The sequence below is a fragment of the Petromyzon marinus genome, unplaced genomic scaffold, assembly GCF_048934315.1.
Source record: "Petromyzon marinus isolate PM22_M1 ecotype Great Lakes invasive population unplaced genomic scaffold, UKy_Petmar_22M1.pri1.0 PM_G_Scaffold_11, whole genome shotgun sequence".
Taxonomy (NCBI): domain Eukaryota; kingdom Metazoa; phylum Chordata; class Hyperoartia; order Petromyzontiformes; family Petromyzontidae; genus Petromyzon; species Petromyzon marinus.
Genome location: NW_027422662.1, coordinates 834,300 through 856,684, shown reverse-complemented (window position 1 = coordinate 856,684; position 22,385 = coordinate 834,300). Strand labels below are relative to the sequence as shown.

At 48.1% G+C, this 22,385-nt stretch overlaps 1 protein-coding gene and 1 long non-coding RNA gene across 2 annotated transcripts; both read right to left on the bottom strand.

Moving 5' to 3' along the window:
- Nucleotides 1-6,998: 6,998 nt before the first annotated feature.
- Nucleotides 6,999-10,000, bottom strand: LOC142908905 (uncharacterized). The gene is made up of 2 exons (XM_076059560.1): nt 8,848-10,000; nt 6,999-7,624 (listed from the first exon to the last, which is right to left on the bottom strand). The coding sequence occupies exons 1-2, from the start codon at nt 9,974-9,976 to the stop codon at nt 7,485-7,487; spliced, it is 1,269 nt and encodes a 422-aa protein (XP_075915675.1). The 5' UTR covers nt 9,977-10,000; the 3' UTR covers nt 6,999-7,484.
- A 7,345-nt stretch (nt 10,001-17,345) lies between these two features.
- LOC116937298 (uncharacterized) lies at nt 17,346-21,997 on the bottom strand. The gene is made up of 4 exons (XR_012932028.1): nt 21,837-21,997; nt 20,963-21,206; nt 19,911-20,255; nt 17,346-17,961 (listed from the first exon to the last, which is right to left on the bottom strand). It is a non-coding gene; the product is annotated as an uncharacterized LOC116937298 (long non-coding RNA).
- Between the last annotated feature and the right edge of the window lie 388 nt (nt 21,998-22,385).

The window sequence follows — 22,385 nt, the reverse complement described above, 5'->3', positions numbered from 1 at the left end:
TTAAAACAACAAAACGGAGCATGGGGTACTTGCGTGAATGCGTCCTTCGTGTGCCGTAAATGTTGTGACTTTCCTGGCCTGAAGGCCGTCAATGTGTTGGACCCTTATTGGTGCACAGCGTCTCAACAACAGCAGTGGGGTTTGCTTCAACCGATAGGTACGAACATCCAGACGTGAATCAGCAAGGTGCATTTCTAGTCCCAGTTAGACAAAATCTACGTCAACACGTAAGACAAAACTACAATTCGTGTTGTAGAGAATGTACCACCTCCTATACGTGTAACTTTCAAGTGGTATGCCTTGTAACTGATGAATGATCCGAGCGTGCTCCCTATTTCAAAGACAATTGAGTTGTTCCAGATGCTTCCTGAAACACAAAAGTACCCTTTGACCTGTATCACAAGAACAACGGGTCTCACCTGAGTTCTCTGTACAGGTTGCTTTCAAAACACACACACACTTTGTCCTAACATCACTTATTCAATGTTTGCCCCTCAGACAAAATGATACATGTACAAGCACAGTCAGACAAGTATTCATTCTAAATCATTGACGGGCATATTAACATCGAATTACTGCAGCGAAATTGACTGCATCACGTTACATCGTATTAACAAGAAGTTATTTTACAAACACGCACCGTCTGCTTAACAGTGTATGTACAACGTACTATTGTTGCATCATTCAAAACGAGTAGGCCGTTGAATGCTGGCGTCTGGGTCAAAATGTAGCAAATTCTAAACATTACGCTACAAATAATAGATGAGGGCGTTTCGATGGCAACACAAGCAATCGTCATCATGTGGGACAAGCACAGCAGCAATAAGAAACTGCTGGAGAAGGCGCCTACTACTTCAGCAGTTTCTCTTGCTGTGGTTGTCCCACCTGATGACGATTGCTTGTGTTGTGATTTAAACGCCGTGATCTGTTATGTTTCTACCCACGTGGTGACTTTACCGAAATAACCCAAGAGTGTGGATTCCTGCAGTCACGAAAGCTTCAAATCAAGATTGCCTACAAACTACACAACTGAGATGACGCATCAATCGTTGCCCCCTACTGACAGGCTCTTGTCCACATGCAGGCTGGTGCAGGGCCACCACCTTGTGCCACACAGGGGCAGCTGCTACTTGGGGATGCTCTTCGAGTGTTTCAGACGAGGTACAACACAAAACTCCGAGTTGCTGAGGCGATTTAGCAAGCACCGTGTAAATGCAAATATGATAACATAGTGAATGCTTGGGGGCTTATTGTCTCTCGCTCCTGGTTAAAGATCTACCCAACCCACAGGTCTACAAAGACTGGGCGCTCTTACTCTGCAGGTTGAACCTAGCAACTGAGTGTCCAACTTCACGTTCTTGTCATTAAAGGCCTGTGACAAAGGTGCATCTATTGGAGCGACATCATCTCAAGCTTACACATCTACCGGGTCTCCACTTGACTTTGTATTGTCTGGGAGGAAGTCCACCCACACCTCCACTTCCACAAACTGCTGGGAGTTGCCTCGCTCTGCCTCACAGTCAGAATTCTCCTCCTGCTTTACGTTGCCTCCATCGATGTGAAGGTCCGATTTTGGATTTGAATCTTCATCTTCACATTTTACCTTCACTTCTTCGCTCTTCACCATCACTTCTTCCCTCTTCACCATCACTTCTTCACATTTCACCATCACCTCTTCACATTTCACCTCGATACCTTTAAAAGTGTCCAAGCTGGGATTTTCTTCTGGTTCATGTTTCATGAGGGATGGGCTCATTGCGGAACTTTGACTTTCACAAGCTGATTTCAGACTGCACTCCTTGTGGATCTTCTGATGCTTCTGTGTTCTCTGGTGTACTTGAAGATTTGATGAATGTGCAAATGCCTTCCCGCACACACTGCACTTAAAGGGTTTCTCTCCCGTGTGTGTACTCTGGTGTGTTTTAAGAGCAGATGAATCTGAAAATGTCTTCCCACACACAGTGCACCTGCAGGGTTTCTCTCCCGTGCGTGTTCTCTGGTGTGTTTTAAGAGCAGATGACTGTGAAAATGCCTTCCCACACACGATGCACTTGAAGGGTTTCTCTCCCGTGTGTGTTTTCTGGTGTCCTTGAAGATTATATGAATCTGAAAATGCCTTCCCACACACACTGCACTTGAAAGGTTTCTCTCCCGTGTGTGTTCTCTGGTGTCTTTGAAGATTAGATACATTTGGAAATCCCTTCCCACACACACTGCACTTGAAGGGTTTCTCTCCCGTGTGTGTACTCTGGTGTCTTTGAAGATTAGATAAATTTGGAAATCCCTTCCCACACACACTGCACTTGAAGGGTTTCTCTCCCGTGTGTGTTCTCTGGTGTTTTTTAAGAGCAGATGAACGTGCAAACGCCTTCCCACACACACTGCACTTGAAGGGTTTCTCTCCTGTGTGTGTTCTCTGGTGTTTTTTAAGAGTAGATAAATCTGAAAATGCCTTCCCACACACACTGCACTTGAAGGGTTTCTCTCCCGTGTGTGTTCTCTGGTGTGTTAGAAGATTACATGACTGTGTAAACGCCATCCTGCACATCGTGCACCTGAAGGGTTTCTCTCCCGTGTGTGTTCTCTGGTGTTTTACAAGATCAGATGACTGTGCAAATGCCTTCACGCACACACTGCACTTGAAGGGTTTCTCTCCTGTGTGTGTTCTCTGGTGTTTTTTAAGAGTAGATAAAACTGAAAATGCCTTCCCACACACACTGCACTTGAAGGGTTTCTCTCCCGTGTGTGTTCTCTGGTGTGTTACAAGACTACATGACTGTGTAAACGCCATCCCGCACATCGTGCACCTGAAGGGTTTCTCTCCCGTGTGTGTTCTCTGGTGTTTTTTAAGAGCAGATGAACGTGCAAACGCCTTCCCACACACACTGCACTTGAAGGGTTTCTCTCCTGTGTGTGTTCTCTGGTGTTTTTTAAGAGTAGATAAATCTGAAAATGCCTTCCCACACACACTGCACTTGAAGGGTTTCTCTCCCGTGTGTGTTCTCTGGTGTGTTAGAAGATTACATGACTGTGTAAACGCCATCCTGCACATCGTGCACCTGAAGGGTTTCTCTCCCGTGTGTGTTCTCTGGTGTTTTACAAGATCAGATGACTGTGCAAATGCCTTCACGCACACACTGCACTTGAAGGGTTTCTCTCCTGTGTGTGTTCTCTGGTGTTTTTTAAGAGTAGATAAAACTGAAAATGCCTTCCCACACACACTGCACTTGAAGGGTTTCTCTCCCGTGTGTGTTCTCTGGTGTGTTACAAGACTACATGACTGTGTAAACGCCATCCCGCACATCGTGCACCTGAAGGGTTTCTCTCCCGTGTGTGTTCTCTGGTGTGTTACAAGACTACATGATTGTGTAAACGCCATTCCGCACATCGTGCACCTGAAGGGTTTCTCTCCCGTGTGTGTTCTCTGGTGTTTTACAAGATCAGATGACTGTGCAAATGCCTTCACGCACACACTGCACTTGAAGGGTTTCTCTCCTGTGTGTGTTCTCTGGTGTTTTTTAAGAGTAGATAAATCTGAAAATGCCTTCCCACACACACTGCACTTGAAGGGTTTCTCTCCCGTGTGTGTTCTCTGGTGTATTACGAGATGATATGACTGTGTAAACGCCATCCCGCACATCGTGCACCTGAAGGGTTTCTTTCCCGTGTGTGTTCTCTGGTGTTTTTTAAGAGCAGATGACCATGAAAATGCCTTCCCACACACAGTACATTTGAAGGGTTTCTCTCCTGTGTGACTTCTCTGGTGCCGTGTCAAATTTCCAGTCCGGTCCGTGCTGTATGCACGCTGGTCGCATTGTTGACTTGTCGTACCGAGCTGCTGTGCTGACTGCCTTTGCTCCATCAGACCAATTCTGCAGAGGAAGCGTCAGCTGCAGACAGAAAAAAATAATATCCACACCATCTACACGTCAGGCACAGAGGAATGCACACGTGACTTACACGTCTATATTTATTAATATATTCATGATGTAATGAAAAGTTTCTCAAATTCATCAGATTTGATGAACGTGCAAATGCCTTCACGCACAGAGTGCACCTGAAGGGTTTCTCTCCACGGGCTGTGATGGCACACAGTGAGAGGGCAAATGTCATTAATATGCCTGGAAGCCTTCATATCTTCAAGATGAATGTTAACCCAAAACTCTAAGCACACAATTTCGGCTGTCTGACTACAAAAGGAATATTTATGAGAGCTAAATTCAGCTGACATAGCAATACTATTTGTGTTATGCATAAATTAATGTTCAATCGCAACTTAGAGGTGTGAATCCAGGCTCAGATGTCCTTGAATGCTGGGATGAAGAGTTCTGACTTCAGCTGCATGTGTGTGCTGTGTTCACCTCCTGTTTCCATTCTTACAAAGCATTCCAGAGGAAAACAAAAATGAACTATTGTTTTGATATAACCTCCGTGTGCAATAGAGTTAATAGACTTTACTGCAAACACAAACTTGACACTGTCACACACTGCCATGAGTAAACAGGTGGTGGTGTGACCAGAACCATGCCTGGCCACCTTCATCTGCTCAACATTAATTCTTCCTCACTCCACCAAGTAATGAATCGAGGATCATCAACATAGCCGAGGCTATCCGTGTCTCTGTCTCTCTCTCCCCGTGGTGAAGGTGTTCCCCTCCACACATTCAGAGTCAACAGCGGCACGCGCTTAGCGTCTTTGACCGATAGACATTGACACACGTATTGTTGGTTCTTTCGGTAAAGTCACTTAGATAGAAAATAAAAATAACATTAAATTCAATAAGATAAAGACTACTTGCGTTGCGGTCGAAACGTCGTGGGTTTTTTGCTTTATTTTTAATTTTTTATTTTTTATTTAATTTAAAAATTTATTTTTATTTTATTTTCTATCTACGTGACTTTACCGAAAGAACCAAGAATATTAATTCCTGCAGTCACCAAAGTTTTAAGTCAAAACATTCACACACGTTCACAAAGCCTCACCTTGTGTTGTTGTGGGCAGGTCGCTTCTGATAACAAGAGCGGTATAGCAGCTCAAGCGGGCTTGGCCTGGTGAAAAAAATAAAACTGCGTGAATATTTACAATAAAACAAAGTTACAAAGTGGCGAGCCGGGTGAAGACAAATTAAACTTAAGCGAGATAATTAAAGTGAATGCAATCAGGCGAGGGCAGGAGGCAAGGCCCCGCGTGGCTAGGCCCCGCGTTGTAAAGTTCCAACCTGGACATCGATTCCCATGCTCGCTGCTACTCAACTGACATCCCTACGAGAGAGAGGCTCTACCTTGGTAAACAATCACAACAACCACCACCATGAGAATTTCTCACCTCGAATTTCAGTGCAAGCGCGGATCAGCAGCCTCCTGTTACCTCGCGACGTCACGCGGGTAAGCAGGTAACATGACGTCACTTCCGGGGTAAGAGATACGCCCCTCCCACAAAGAGCGGCTCTGTAACTGAATAAATTATGTTAATGAGCCCAGGCCATACCTCGAGGGATGGGGCGTGGCTGCAGAACCCGTCGCAATAAACTCTCGACGGCCTCAACGAAAACATTGTTAATGAACCGCCAGTCACTGGGCGTAGCTTTGCCCAAATAAGGATTGGCACTGGATTGATATCGGCAGTGACCCAAGCGGAGGTGACGTCACGCTCAAGAGCGCTGTGGACGGGGTTGGGGGAGTGTGAATACCTTGGTGACATGACGTCACTAGCTAGGTACACCTCCCGCTGGCACTTCATGCCGTTGAGGTCATGCTGAGTGGTGACGTCACAGAGCGGGGATGGAGTTTAAGTTGATTTAGATTCATTTTCCATTGCCCCCTCCCTTGGGTGCGTGAACTCAGCAACAACGTGGACATTATTGTGTGTACATACACACTATGTGTGTACGGGCGGTGCATTGGCCAGTCATCTCAGTCAGTCGACCCATGGCATCTTATCATCAATTTATTTTAATTTTTTTATTATTTTTATTTGTATTTTTAAAATATTTTCTTTTGTTTCTTTTTTTTTCTATCTACGTGACTAGAACCAGGAATATGGTAGCGCATTCTCTATTTGTTGCAGAGGTTCAAAGTTCAAATCCGACAGGCACACCTGGCTACCCCAGTAACGTTCACCACATTATGCACTGTTCTGCTTCACGGCGGATGTCAAACAGAGTATTGTGTCACTCACAACGCACAGGTCATTGCATGTTGGTGTCACGGTCAAAATTGTGGTAATTCCAAACATTATCCGAAACTCTACAACGGAAATGTTTGGCTACGTACGGTTTGAAAGAAGTGTTAGTCAAACAGAATGTGTATTTGCGTGCGCGTGTTTAAACGTATCTTTGTACGAGCGGTAGGGCAGCAGTTAACGCTACGCTGCGCTACGGACCCGGAGACCCAGGATCGTTTCCCGCTCACAGCCAATACCGCCAGTGACGATTATCTGAACCGGTCGTGGGCCATCCCTAGGTCGACTCAGCCTACAACTGAGTACCCAGTGTGATGTGTGAGCATCGCCACTCGGGAGACAAAGGTGGCCGGGCGCGGTGCTGGCTACCCACCCCCCTCATATGCCGTGCCAGCCTTCATAGGTGCTCGCTAACAGCACTTGCCCCTAGAGTCTGTTAATGCTCTACCGGGGATCTTTGTTCTTGTTGTTGTGTACGAGTGGGGAGCGGTAATTTAGTGGCTATCGCACTGCACTCTGTAACCCGGTGACCCAAATTGGATTCCTGCTCATGACACACAACAGTGGCAGATATTTAAACCAGTCCTGGGTTTTCCCTACATCGATGTAGTCTTGAATGACTTCCTAGTGTGGTGTAAATATCAGGGGAGACAAAGGCGGCCCGGTGCGGTGTTGGCCACCCTCCCCCTCGAGTGCTGTGTGTGCCGGCGTTTATAGCTCACCAACAGCACTTGCCCCAGCAGTCTGTTGAAGGCTGTACGGGGGATCTTTGTGTGTGTGTGTGCAATAAGATCAGGAAATATGACTGGCAGAGAAAATTGCTTGAGATTATTTTAAAGGCATGGGTTTAGAAAAGTGAACAAAGCATGTCTCTATTATGTGCATTACCATTGAAGGGTGCTTTGGGTTCAAAGCCATCCGCATAGCCTCAAATCTGCATTAATGCCAATTTGTCTCCGTATCTGGTAAGATCATAGTATTACAGGAGGTCCTCTCACGCGCTAACCCAGACTGATGTGAGTGCACGATCTCTGTATTAGTTGTTTTTTATTGTCCTTAACTGCATCGCGTTTCAAGGTGAATAACCGTTGCCTGGAACATGTATGCTTAGTGGAAAAGATTTGTACATATTGGGCCAAATTTGCATTGTCTTAGAAATTACATGCAAATCAATCAATATGCAGTTCAGGTCAAATAAGACATTCCTTTTTAACGCTTTCCAACCAAGGTTGAGATGTTAATGCATTAGCTCTGTTCGTTCATATCTGCCCATGTGTCTGTAGCATGGCATTTCGATAACCCTCTTAAAGATGTATGGACTGATGCTGTACAGAAGGATGTGCAGCTGAGTGGACTTGCCGATGACCGGTACCAGCGGTGTCAAGATCGGCCTCTGTGGAGGAGGCTCGTGAAGCACGCTGCTGGGCAGTTGGAGGCAGTCGCCCTACAGTAACAACGGAGGGCGGATGAGCGACGCTCACGACAACGAGCGGAGCGTCGGCCAAACCAAGTCGGTGCAGTGGTGCCTGTCAGTCATCTCATTGAGCACACAGCACTTGGGTCTGTCCTGTGAGCTGTTAGAGAGCCTTAGACACATCACGTGGCATCAACACGTAAGACAAAACTACAATTCGTGTTGTAGAGAATGTACCTCCTCCTATACGTGTAACTTTTAAGTGGTATGCCTTGTAACTGATGAATGATCCGAGTGTGCTACCTATTTAAAAAGACAATGAGTTGCTCCAGATGCTTCGTGGAACACAAAAACACCATGTGAACTGTATCACAAGAACAACGGGTCTCACCTGAGTTCTCTGTACAGGTTACTTTCAAACACACACACACACACACTTTGTCCTAACATCACTTATTCATTGTTTGACCCTTATAGATCAAATGTTGCAAGTATGCACAAAACCAGACAAGTATACATTCTAAATTAATGACAGGCATATTAACAAAATTGGATTACTGCAGTGAAATATACTGCATCACGTTACATCGTATTAACAAGAAGCTTTTTTAAAAAGTTGCACAGTCTGCTTCAGTGTATGTAAAACATACTATTGTGTCATTCAAAACGAGTAGGCTATTGCATGCTGGCGTCTGAGTGAAAATGTAGCAAATTCTAAACATTACCTACAAACTACACAACTGAGATAACGCATCAATCATCGCCCCCTTCTGACAGGCTCTTGTCCACATGCAGGCCGGTGCAGGGCCACCACCTTGTGCCACACAGGGGCAGCTGCTACTTGGGGATGCTCTTCGAGTGTTTCAGGCGAGGTACGACACAAAACTCCGAGTTGCTGAGGCGATTAATCAAGCACCGTGTAAAAGCAATTATTATAACATAGTGAATGCTTGGGAGTTTATTCGCTCTTGCTCCTGGTTAGAGGTCTACCCAACCCACGGGCCCACAAAGACTGGCCGGCCTTACTCTGCAGGTTGAACCTAGGAATTGAGTGTCCAAATTCACGTTCTTGTCATTAAAGGCCTGTGACAAAGGTGCATATATTGTAGCGACATCGTCTCTGGCTTACACATCTACCGGGTCTCCACTTGACTTTGTATTGTCTAGGAGCAAGTCCACCCACACCTCCACTTCCACAAACTGCTGGGAGTTGCCTCACTCTGATTCACAGTCAGAATTCTCCTCCTGCTTACCGATGTGAAGGTCCCATTTTGGAGTTGAATCTTCATCTTCACTTTTTATCTTCACTTCTTCGCTCATCACTTCTTCACATTTCACCATCACTTCTTCACATTTCGCCATCACCTCTTCATATTTCACCTTTATACCTTTAAAAGTGTCCAAGCTGAGATTTTCGTCCGGTTCTTGTTTCATGAGGGATGGGATCATTGCAGCACTTTGACTTTCACAAGCTGATTTCAGACTCCGACTCCGCTCCTTGTGGATCTTCCGATGCTTTTGTGTTCTCTGGTGTCTTCGAAGATTTGATGAATCTGCAAACGGCTTCCCGCACAGAGTGCACCTGAAGGGTTTCTCTCCCGTGTGTGTTCTCTGGTGTTTTACAAGATCAGATGACTGTGCAAATACCTTCACGCACACACTGCACTTGAAGGGTTTCTTTCCCGTGTGTGTTCTCTGGTGTTTTTTAAGAGCAGATGACTGTGAAAATGCCTTCCCACAAACACTGCACTTGAAGGGTTTCTCTCCCGTGTGTGTTCTCTGGTGTAATAGATCAGATGACCGTGAAAATGCCTTCACGCACACACTGCACTTGAAGGGTTTCTCTCCCGTGTGTGTTCTCTGGTGTGTTACAAGATTACTTGACTGTGTAAACGCCATCCTGCACATCGTGCACCTGAAGGGTTTCTCTCCCGTGTGTGTTCTCTGGTGTTTTACAAGATCAGATGAATCTGAAAATGCCTTCCCACACACCCTGCACTTGAAGGGTTTCTCTCCCGTGTGTGCTCTCTGGTGTGTTTTAAGAGCAAATGAATCTGAAAATGTCTTCCCACACACACTGCACTTGAAAGGTTTCTCTCCCGTGTGTGTTCTCTGGTGTTTTTTAAGAGCAGATGACTGTGAAAGTGCCTTCCCACACACCGTGCACTTGAAGGGTTTCTCTCCTGTGTGTGTTCTCTGGTGGGTCTCAAGAACTGATGGCCATGCAAATGCCTTGTCACACACAGTGCACTTGAAGGGTTTCTCTCCTGTGCGAGTTCTCTGGTGCCGTGTCAAATTTCCAGTCCGGTCCGTGCTGTATGCATGCTGGTCGCATTGTTGACTTGTCGTACCGAGTTGCTGTGCTGAGTGCCTTTGCTCCATCAGACCAAATCTGCAGAGGAAGCGTCAGCTGCAGACAGAAAAAAATAATATCCACACCATCTACACGTCAGGCACAGAGGAATGCACACGTGACTTACACGTCTATACTTATTAATATATTCATGATGTAGTGAAAAAAATTCACAAATTAATCAGATTTGATGAACGTGAAAACGCCTTCACGTACAGAGTGCACCTGAAGGGTTTCTCTCCACGGGCTGTTATGGCACGCATTGAGAGGGAAAATGTCATTAATATGCCTGGAAGCCTTCATATATTCAAGATGAATGTTAACTCAAAACTCTAAGCACACAATTTCGGCTGTCTGACTACAAAAGGAATATTTATGAAAGCTAAATTCAGCTGACATAGCAAAGGGTGTTGAAAACAATACTATTTGTGTTATGCAGAAATGCATAAATTAATGTTCAATCACAACTTAGAGGTGTGAATCCAGGCTCAGATGTCCTTGAATGCTGGGATGAACAGTTCCGACTTCAGCTGAATGTGTGTGCTGTGTTAACTTCCTGTTTCCATTCGTATAAAGAGTTCCAGAGGAAAACTAAAATAAACTATTGTTTTTATATATCCTCGTGTTCAACAGAGTTAATAGACTTTACTGCAAACACAAACTTGACACTGTCACACACTGCCATGAGTAAACAGGTGGTGGTGTGACCAGAACCATGCCTGGCCACCTTCATCTGCTCAGAATTAATTCTACCTCACTCCACCAAGTAATGAATCGAGGATCAATCAACATAGCCGAGGCTATCCGTGTCTCTGTCTCTCTCTCCCCGTGGTGAAGGTGTTCCCCTCCACACATTCAGAGTCAACAGTGGCACGCGCTTAGCGTCTTTGACCGATAGATACATTGACACACGTATTGTTGGTTCTTTCAGTAAAGTCACGTAGATAGAAAATAAAAATAACAGATTAAATTGAATAAGATAAAGACCACTTGTGTTGCGATCAAAACGTCGTGGGTTTTTTGCTTCATTTTCAGTTTTTTTATTTTTCATTTAATTTATAATGTTATTTTTATTTTATTTTCTATCTACGTGACTTTACCGAAAGAACCAAGAATATTAATTCCTGCAGTCACCAAAGTTTTAAGTCAAAACATTCACACACGTTGACAAAGCCTCACCTTGTGTTGTTGTGGGCAGGTCGCTTCTGATAACAAGAGCGGTATAGCAGCTCAAGCGGGCTTGGCCTGCTAACAAAAGAAAATAAAAACTGCGTGAATATTTACAATAAAACAAAGTTACAAAGTGGCGAGCCGGGTGAAGACAAATTAAACTTAAAGCGAGATAATTAAAGTGAACGCAATCAGGCGAGGGCAGGAGGCAAGGCCCCGCGTGGCTAGGCCCCGCGTTGTAAAGTTCCAGCCTGGACATTGATTCCCATGCTCGCTGCTACTCAACTGACATCCCTGAGAGAGAGAGGCTCTATCTTGGTAAACAACAACCACAACCACCATGAGAATTTGTCACCTCGGATTTCAGTGCAGCCTCGGATCGGCAGCCTCCTGTTACCTCGCAACGTCACGCGGGTAAGCAGATAACATGACGTCACTTCCGGGGTAAGAGACACGAAGCCTCCCATAAGGAGCGGCTCTGTAACTGAATACATTATGTTAATGTTAACTGGCCACATGTCGAGGGATGGGGCGTGGCTGCTGAACCCGACGGCTTCAACGGAAACATTATGTTAATGAACCGCAGTCACTGGGCGTAGCTTTGCCCAAATAAGGATTGCCACTGGATTGATATCGGCAGTGACCCAAGCGGAGGTGACGTCACGCTCAAGAGTGCCGTGGACGGGGTTGGGGGAGTGTGAATACCTTGGTGACATGACGTCACTAGCGAGGTACACCTCCCGCTGGCACTTCATGCCGATGAGGTCATGCTGAGTGGTGACGTCACAGAGCGGGGATGGAGTCGAAGTTGATTTAGATTCATTTTCCATTGCCCCCTCCCTTGGGTGCGTGAACTCAGCAACAACAACGTGGATATTATTGTGTATACACTGTGTGTGTACACACTGTGTGTGTACGTACACACACGCACTTGCCCCAACAGTCTGTTAAAGGTTACCACGGGGGGGATCTGCGTCTTTTGTTGACCGTGCTAATGCTACGTTAATTCCTGATGCTTCAGAGACATTGCACACGAGGTTTCTTTGCTAGTGGGAGTCATCAAGTGAGTACCTCTCAGTCAAGCGTTTCAGCCGTGCCGCTGCAAACTGCAAGGGAGGTCTCCCCCCCCCCCCACAAGACTTGTAGGGTTCGTGTCGCTGTGTTGAAGGCCAGGAGCGTAGACGTGGGTTCAGTTAAGTTCAGTTTATTTTGGTATAGCCCTGTGAGCCATCCGACTCTTGAATCGGGTGCAACCACAACAAACAACAAAAATAAGAACAAAAAAACCCATCTTATTACAATGGGGGAATTGTAATAAAAAATAATTGACATTTATAATGCGCAATTCGTCCAGGGATCACGCTACAACAATGGATTCTACGACATGTAATTGCTCGTTATTTGGTGACGCTGCATCGGCAGTGTGGCAGTGACACAATCGTGTGACGTGTTGCTTTCTTGTTAATGGCTCGACACGGGGCTGCAACGTGACTGTGGTGGGACGTGTCATGTGACGGCAACACAATCGTGTATCCGCGACGGCCCGTGTGTTCCAATGACACGCGGGCCTTGTTAGACTGATGGCCTTAATCTGAGTTTTCTTGTTGTTGTTGTTGTTTGACTTGCATCCCACTGAGATTTTTGCACACAGCGTTGGTGGTGTACGGTGCTATCTCAGGAATATTTTTATGTTTTTTTTCCTGGACTTTCTGTTTGCACAGTCACACAAAGTCACTTCAAGATGTTTTCTTGTTCATGTTTTTGTTTTTTTTGTTTGTTGCGGTTGCACCCGATTCAAGAGCCGAATGACTCACAGGGCTATAACCAAAATAAATGAAACTAAAACTAAAACAAACCAGGAGAGAATGTCACGTGATTATGTCTTTGACGACCCAACGGGGGCGGTGACGCGACCACTTGCACCCTGTCATCCCCCACAGCCACCCCACCCTCCCGTCGTACTACACAATCTGCCCGTCCTGACAGGGCCTCCAGCCAATTCCTTCTCGACCTTTAAGCTCGGCGGGTGGCGATCGTGGCAGGGGCGGAGCCAGGATTTTTAGCCCGGGGTGACATTCAACAAATGTTAATTTCAAGAATGATTTAGAGAGAGTCAGGCTGTTGAGCTAGACACCATCGGTTGGCGACACGCTCTGACATTGCAGTTGCACAGAGTTTGCCAGACCGAGTGTCGTGCACTTACACGCAGAATGTCACCCCTGTCACCCCCCCCCGGCTCCGCCTCTGGATCGTGGTATATGCAAATCTTGGCCATGCGCACAAGACACCGGGGTCAGCCCTTACCACAGCCACCGCGTCTCCCCCGCCTGCAGGCCCCAGACTTGATTGGCCGGTGGGACGTGCTGCTGGGTGGGCGGCGAATCTCAAGGCCCACGCGGCACACGGAAGGGTGGCGTGGCCAACTCCATTCCCGGTTGCCGCCTTTGTCTCCCCATGCCGAGTAGACCCAGGGGAGACCCAGGACCAGGACGAACAGAATCCCTCACTCGTGTTAGCCGTGGTCGGGAATGGAACTGGGGTCGCTGGGGTACAGCGTGATGTTGTCTCGCTACTGCACCCACTACTCCCCCCATAATAGATACACACAAGTATCCCTTGTACAGCATTGATACACTTTAGGGGGAAGTGCCGTTATCGAGTGGCGCCGATGAAGGCCGGCACATCACACGAGGGGGTGGGTGGCCAGCACCACGCCCGGCCACCTTTGTCTCCCGAGTGGTAATACACCCCTGCATACACACACACACAACAACAACCTCGTTGGACATGTGTGTTTTTGTTGTAGTACTGATGGCCTTAATCTAAGTTCTCGTGGTCGTTGTTGTTGTTTGACTTACATCCCACTGGGAGTTTTTGCACACAGCGTTGGTGGTGTACGGTGATTTTTTTTCAGGAATATTTTTGCTGTTTTTTTTTCCTATGGATTTTCTGTTTTGCATAGTCAACACAAAGTAGTCACTGTAAGATGTTTTTCTTGTTCGTGTTTTAGTTTTTGTGTTTGTTGTGGTTGCACTCCGATTCAAGAGCCGGATGGCTCACAGGGCTATACTCTTTGGTTCTATTCGGTAAAGTCATCACGTAGGTAAAAAATAAAACAACAAAAATCACGACGTTTCGGCCACAACACAAGCGGCCTTCATCAGGTGTGGCCGAAACGTCGTGATTTTTGTTGTTTTATTTTTTACCTACGTGACTTTAACGAATAGAACCAAAGAGTATGGATCCTTGCAGTTACGAAAGCTTCAAATCTAGAATTCACAGGGCTATACCAAAATAAACTGAAACTGAATAAAACTGAACTGATGACGACCGTTTGTGTTATGGTCGAAACGTCGTGAGAATTTTTATTGGTTGTTATATATTTTATTATTTTATTGTTTCCCTTCAACGTGGTGACTTTACCGAAAGAGCTAAGAATATGAACCGAACCTACTATTGAAGGCACCGCTTTGTCTGATTCCCAATTCGTTTTCGCCCCCTGGCGGACTGAATGTGAAACCACTGGCAGGCAGTCGGCGCACCCTCTCACACCTAAGTGGAAATTCCACACTCGCGCGGCAGGGACGAGTGTTTCAAAAAGGACAAACGCCGTTGACCTCTCACCAAGTCGTTGTTTTTTGTATCGACGCCGCGCCAAGGCGATGGCTGCCCGCGACGATTGAACCGTCCACGTGACGATTGCGACGCAGTCCCCGTGTCAGTCGCTGATGGATCAATTTGGGTGCACATCGGCCTGGTGGTGTTCTGATGCGGTTGTCGATGAAACAGGTGTCTTCCGAGGAACGCCAAAGCCAGGGAGGTTGCCGTGTTTTGGGGTTTTTGAACGAGTTTTTTTTATTCTGGACGTCCGCGCTAATAATGGTTGTGATGGTTTTTTTTTTCCTGCATGCCGCTCGTCCGGCCCGCGTGAAGCCTAGAAGAGTTTCGATTTTAAAGCTTTCGTGACCTCAAGCATTCATCTTCTTTGGTTCTTTCGGTAAAGTCACCACGTAGAATGAGAATAAAATAATAAAATAAAACAATAAAATAACACAATGTTCATTGAAGCTCTGTCGTGCCGACAGGTTTGTTCCTTTCACCTGAAGAAGGCCACTTGTGTTGTGGCCGAAACGTCGTGAGAATTTTATTGTGTTATTTTATTATTTTATTCTCATCCTACGTGGTGACTTTACCGAAAGAACCAAAGAAGATGAATCCTTGCAGTCACGAAAGCTTCAAATCGAAAAATCGAGCTCAGTTAATTTCGTCGCACCGCAAATCGACAGTGTGCTGTAGTGTCTCCATCGTTACAATTCGCCGTGCGCCTGCGACTGTAATGATTTGCTATTATGGACCCGTATCCCATGGGTGGGTGAATTAATCGCATCCTTTCAAATACTCTCCCCTTAGTTGAATTCTGTTATGGAATGTTGGTCAATGGTTGGTTGAGGATAGTGATGGAATGACAGCCAAGGAATGGAATGCGGCCAATAGGATGCCCATCGAGATGACGGGATGATATCAGCTGATGAGTATCACCTGCAGGTACTGGGTGGATTAATACTTTTCGGGATCTCGGGAGATGGTGAGAGCTTTTTGAGAACCTCATCCAGCAGTGGATTGACCATGGATTCTGATGGTGATGGCACTGGACCACTCAGCAACTGTCGGTACAAGGTACAATCAATGTTGAAGGCCTCTTTTTATCTGTTTCACAAAGCCAAGATAATATAACACGTCTGTTCCATTTTTTGATTTAAAGCTTTCGTGACTGCAGGGATTCATATTCTTGGTTCTTTCGGTAAAGTCACCACCACGTAGAAGGGAAACAATAAAATAAAATAAATAATAAACAATAAAATTCTCACGACGTTTCGACTGCAACACAAGCAATCATCATCAGGTGTGAAAACCACAGCAAGAAAATATGGAAAAAATTAATGCTGTGGTTTTCACACCTGATGATGATTGCTTCTTGTGTTGCAGTCGAAACGTCGTGAGAATTTTATTGTTTTATATTTCTATTATTTTATTGTTTCCCTTCTACGAGGTGACTTTACCGAAAAAACCAAGAATACTCATCTGTTCCAGTTATCGACGTCACTGATGATTTGAGATTAGAATGTATATGCTCTGAACCCTCAGCCCTGTTCACAAAAATGTAATGCTGCTTTGGTTAATTCATGAGAACCAGACAGGAGTTAATTAAGGGTAGACACTTGGATAGTAATACAAAAATGGTTATGACAAGAATGTTTATTAACTCAATTATAATTGCCCAAACGTCGAAGCAGTGAAATGGTTGTGGTGGCTTTTGAATAGTGAAAAACTCCTCTTAAAAACGGTTTTATTTTAAAGTGCACTAAAAAGTAAAGAACTCGATTGGATAACGGGAAGTGGACGACATCTTGAGTACAAGATTTGACCACGACATCAAACAGAGGAATGAAGTTTAATAACTTTTTTGTCACAACTTCGTCCAACTGACCGTCGAGAAGTAGGTCAATGATGCGGCACCTGCTCACACATCAACGCTTACTTGAATTAATTGGTTATTTTATAAATCAATCTTCAATGTACAAATTTTGTTTGTGTGGAGTGAGGGTGCCCGTAACTCGTTCACACGGAGCAGGCGAGGCAATTCCACAGTTTAGGGACCGCGGCGTTTTTGACCTACACACAAATATATATGAATAATAAGGCGTCCATACAAAATGTTAATAGTTTTAAGGGAGCCAATTAATTGATGCCGATTTTGATATAGGCATGCATTTTCACCGGATCTGAGTACTGTGTGCAAAATGTGGAATTGATTGGATGACGGGAAGTGGACGAAATTTTTATCACAACATTTGACCACGACAAACAGAGGAATCAAGTTAAGTAAAAACATTTTGAACGCGAATGAGAAATCCCCCCCCACCCTCCACCGATGACGCGCGAGCGTTGCTAGGGGCAACCCCCGGGCAGCTTTAGCGGAGCAAGGAAATACTTAAATAATGCGAAATAGCACTAAATTGTTAATTTAACAACTTTTAAAGTTTACGGATGGGAAAACGGAATGGTGCTGGCTCACCACGGGGCTTACGGCGTGGTACCCGGCTACTTTTTTTAAAAGTAAACTCCACGATTCGCGAGCAAGTGTGCGTCCACACAGAGACAGACGGACACACAGAAAAAAATGCCTTTTATAGGTAAGAAAAGAAAAAACGATGACGAGACTCAGTGTGTGAAGAACACGGGATTTATTCGGTTCACAAGTCAACGGATATAACTTCAAAACACTTTTATCGGTCATCTTTTACTCGAGACAGCGTTCCCGTGGGATTATTTCCAAGTCGACAGACGACACCTTTTTTTTACTCATCCTGGCAGACACACACACAGACACACGCCTCTGTCTGTGTGTCTGTCTCTGTGTGTGACTGTGTCTGTGAGTATGTCTGTGTGTCTGTTTGTGTATTTCTATGTGTGTGTCTGTGTGTGTCTATGTATCTCTGCGTGTGTCTGTCTTTGTGTTTGTCTATGTGTCTGTGTCTCTGTGTGTGTCTGTGTCTCTGCGTGTGCCTATGTGTCTCTGTGTGTCTATGTGTCTGCGTGTGTCTATGTGTCTGTGTGTGTGTGTCTGTGTCTATGTGTATGTGTGTCTACAGTGACACGCGGTGGCGGTAGTGATGGCGGTAGTGGTGGCGGCCGTGTGGTGCGTGTCGAACTTCTTTCACGCCGTGCGTATCGTAAACATCGCCACAGGGGAGATTAAGGTGGCTGCGGGTGCTGGCGATGATTACTGGGCGCCCCCCTGCCCGCCTACGCCGCTAAACGTCGCTCGCCAGTCTGTTCCAAGCTATGGGGTAGGGGGAGCGAGATAGAGAGGAGGGGGGGGTGGTGGTGGTAGACCTTTGTCTTGCGGCATGTAAATATTGTTGCGTGCGTGCGGGGTTTGTCCATGTGGTGGCGGTAATAGCGGTGAGTCGAGCAAAAGCGGTGAAAGTTTGTGGGGTCGCTCCGAGCTCACCCTGTCACCCATCGCTCTCGAGCTCCCTCCTAGGGGAGGATGACCAGGTTGACGAGGTTGATGATCCTCATCGTTTGTGAATGCAGAAATAAACATCAGAATCTGGTGGTTTCATTCTGACCTCCGATCTTGGTCAGCAATTGAACGTCGGGAAACCCTCGCGCCGAGGGGCCCCACCAGTGGGCGTGGCCGTGCCCCACCAGTGGGCGTGGCCGTGCCCCACCAGTGGGCGTGGCCGTGCCCAAACCAGTGGGCGTGGCCGTGCCCCACCAGTGGGCGTGGCCGTGCCCCACCAGTGGGCGTGGCCGTGCCTCACCAGTGGGCGTGCCCCACCAGTGGGCGTGGCCGTGCCCCACCAGTGGGCGTGGCCGTGCCCCCATCACGTGGCGTGTGTAGTGACGGCAGCTACGCTCGGAGTGGCTGGATAATAAAGCTTGAAACGCACAGCAAACCACGTGGCCTCTGATTTATTGGGTGACACGCGATGCGAGGAGGACAGGCAGCCTATACAAAGACAAAGGCACCCCCAGTAGCCTCAGCACACTTTTGTGGCAAGTTCTGTTGGGAGTAGCAATTAAGGGCAGCACTGTAGGGCACTCCGGGGTGGGGAGATAGGGGGGTGGACAGCACCACAGGCCATCAGCCAGCTGCAGAAACATTCCCCTCCTCCACTCATCTCACTCACCCAGTCACCCCTCCACTCACCCCTCCACTCACCCCACCACTCATCTCACTCACCCCTCCATTCATCTCACTCACCCAGTCACCCCATTCACCCCCCCACTCACCCCTCCACTCACCCCTCCACTCATCTCACTCACCCCTCCACTCACCCCTCCACTCATCTCACTCACCCCTCCACTCACCCCTCCACTCACTCCTCCACTCATCTCACTCACCCATCCACTCACCCCTCCACTCACCCCTCCGCTCACCCCTCCACTCATCTCACTCACCCAGTTACCCACTCACCCCTCCACTCACCCCTCCGCTCACCCCTCCGCTCACCCCTCCACTCATCTCACTCACCCCTCCACTCACCACTCCGCTCACCCCTCCGCTCACCCATCCACTCACCCCACTCACCCCTCCACTCATCTCACTCACCCAGTCACCCACTCACCCCTCCACTCATCTCACTCACCCAGTCACCCACTCACCCCTCCACTCACCCCTCCGCTCACCCTCCGCTCACCCCTCCGCTCACCCCTCCACTCATCTCACTCACCCCTCCGCTCACCCCTCCGCTCACCCCTCCACTCAACTCACTCACCCCTCCACTCACCCCTCCACTCATCTCACTCACCCCTCCACTCACCCCTCCGCTCACCCCTCCGCTCACCCCTCCGCTCACCCCTCCACTCATCTCACTCACCCCTCCACTCACCCCACTCACCCCTCCGCTCATCTCACTCACCCCTCCACTCACCCCACTCACCCCTCCACTCATCTCACTCACCCACTCACCCCTCCACTTATCCCACTCACCCCACTCACCCCTCCACTCATCTCACTCACCCACTCACCCCTCCACTCACCCCACCACTCACCCCTCCACTCATCTCACTCACTCACCCCTCCACTCACCCCACTCACCCCTCCATTCATCTCACTCACCCAGTCACCCACTCACCCCTACACTCACCCCACTCACCCCTCCACTCATCTCACTCACCCACTCACCCCTCCGCTCACCCCTCCGCTCACCCCTCCACTCATCTCACTCACCCCTCCGCTCACCCCTCCGCTCACCCCACCACTCATCTCACTCCGCTCACCGCCCAGCCCCCCAGTAGCCCGAGCTGCTGCTGCTGCTGGGGGGCGTTGTCCCCCAGCGCCGCGCTGGCCCTCAGCAGGAACCTCGTGCGGTGACGCCGCCTCTCCCCCCCCCCTCCCTCCCCTGCCAGCAGCGCCCTCCTGCACCACCACCTCGTCCGCCTCCTCCTCCTCCGCGTAGGCCGCTGCCAGCAGCAGCTCCGCAATGCCTCCCACCGTGTCGCCGTCCCTCAGGGCCCTCCCCGGGGGGGTCGCCCCCCCCCCCACCGCCCCCCCCGCCGCGTGGATCCGCGCCGAGCGGCGCACCGGCGTCACGAGCCGCGGCCGCGAGGGGGGGGCTGCCGGCGCTGCGGTGGAAGGGGGGGCCGTGATGTTAGGGGGGGCAGCCAGGGTGGTGGTGGTGGTGCAGGAGATGTTGGCGGCTGGGGTGGTGGTGGTGCAGGAGATGTGGGCGACTGGGGTGGTGGTGCAGGAGATGTGGGCGGCTGGGGTGGTGGTGGTGCAGGAGGTGTGGGCGGCTGGGGTGGTGGTGGTGCAGGAGATGTGGGCGGCTGGGGTGGTGGTGCAGGAGGTGTGGGCGGCTGGGGTGGTGGTGGTGCAGGAGATGTGGGCGGCTGGGGTGGTGGTGGTGCAGGAGGTGTGGGCAGCTGGGGTGGTGGTGGTGCAGGAGATGTGGGCGGCTGGGGTGGTGGTGCAGGAGATGTGGGCGGCTGGGGTGGTGGTGCAGGAGATGTGGGCGGCTGGGGTGGTGGTGCAGGAGATGTGGGCGGCTGGGGTGGTGGTGGTGGTGCAGGTGTGGGCAGCTGGGGTGGTGGTGCAGGAGATGTGGGCGGCTGGGGTGGTGGTGGTGGTGCAGGAGGTGTGGGCGGCTGGGGTGGTGGTGGTGGTGCAGGAGGTGTGGGCGGCTGCAGTCACGAAAGCTTTAAATAAAAAATGTTCGACTTTAAATTTTAAAAAAAATTCGACTAAATTAAATTAAAAACTTAAAACATTTTTCGACTTAAATAAATTAAAACAAATTTAAAAAAAAATTCGCCCTCAAAATCACTCGAACCTTGGGCAGCTGAGGCGCGCGAGTTCACTTCGTCCATCGTAGACATCGCCGGAGAAGTTGTTGTTGTGCTGTTGTTTAGTCGTCGTTGTATAGCTGTTGTATAGTCGTTGTTTATTTGTAGTTTAATGTTTAAAGTGGTAAAGTTAAATGGTTAAAGTCGCAGCCTAAGTGGAGGCCTTCGAGGCGGCCATCGACAAATTCTGAAATTTCGCGACCCTTGCCCCCTGAACTTGCCTCCGATTGGCTGCGGGAGAGGACATACACACACGAGTGTACACCATCACACCATCACACACAGTGCACACCACCACACTATCACACACACAGAGTGTACATCACCACACCATCACACACACACACCTCACGCTTTCTCTCTGTTTAAACGTGAAAACTCTTAAACTCTTAAAACACCAACCCTTAAACACTAACCCTTAAAAGCCAACTCTTAAACACCAACCCTTAAACGCCAACCCTTAAACACCAACCCTTAAACACCAACCCTTAAACACCAACCTTTAAACACTACCCTTAAACACCAACCCTTAAACACCAACCCTTAAACACCAACCCTTAAACACCAACCCTTAAACACCAAGCCTTAAACACAAACCCTTAAACATCAACCCTTAAACGCAAACCCGTAAAAGCCAACCCATAAACGCCAACCCTTAAACACCAAACCTTAAGAAGCAACCTTTAAACACCAACCCTTAAACGCCAACCTTTAAACACCAACCCTTAAACGCCAACCTTTAAACACCAACCCTTAAACGCCAACCTTTAAACGCCAACCCTTAAAGGCAAACCCTTAAACACAAACCCTTAAACACCAAACTTGCACGCCACAACCTGGACGGTAGAGGGCATTCTTTACCTCACGCTTTCTCTCAAAAGTGGCGACCTCACACTCCTAGCGGGTCGTCCTCCTCCTCGTCGTCCTCGTCGTTAATTGAGCAACAAAAATAAATTTTCCGGCGTCTGCACCCCCCTCACGAATTAAAAAAAATGGCGGTGGGTGAGGGGGAGGAGCCAAAACAAATTGGCGGGAAAACAAAAAAACTTCGCGTCACGTGGGAAGGGAGATGCCAAATCCGATTGGCTCCGAGGCGGGAGCGACTTTGAGGCAATTTTTTTTTACAGTACGAAATTACAAAACTCAACATCGACAATAAAACTCGCGTTGGCATTCGCGCCGGTGTAAATAAATGTAAAAAAAATAAAAGTTGTATTGTTGACGTACCATATTTAAATCAAATGTTTTTACTCGAACGCGATTCCGTTGTTTCGATTCATTCTCGTGCTGAATCGTGTCGAGCTATGATTACGAAACGCGAATCGTGATCCGAGTTTGCTAAGCCAATGGGAGCGCAACGCTGCTAAAGGCAGCGTCCAATAGGAGAAGGCGATGGTGGGAGGTGGCCGG

Bases quoted from the DNA above. Each gene is read 5' to 3' on its own strand.
- LOC142908905 (XM_076059560.1), bottom strand. From the start codon at position 9,976: ATGGAGCAAAGGCACTCAGCACAGCAACTCGGTACGACAAGTCAACAA. The intron at 7,625-8,847 runs GTAAGCAGGAGG...TTGTTACTGTAG, and splicing joins AAAATGGGACCTTCACATCG to GGCGACTGCCTCCAACTGCC.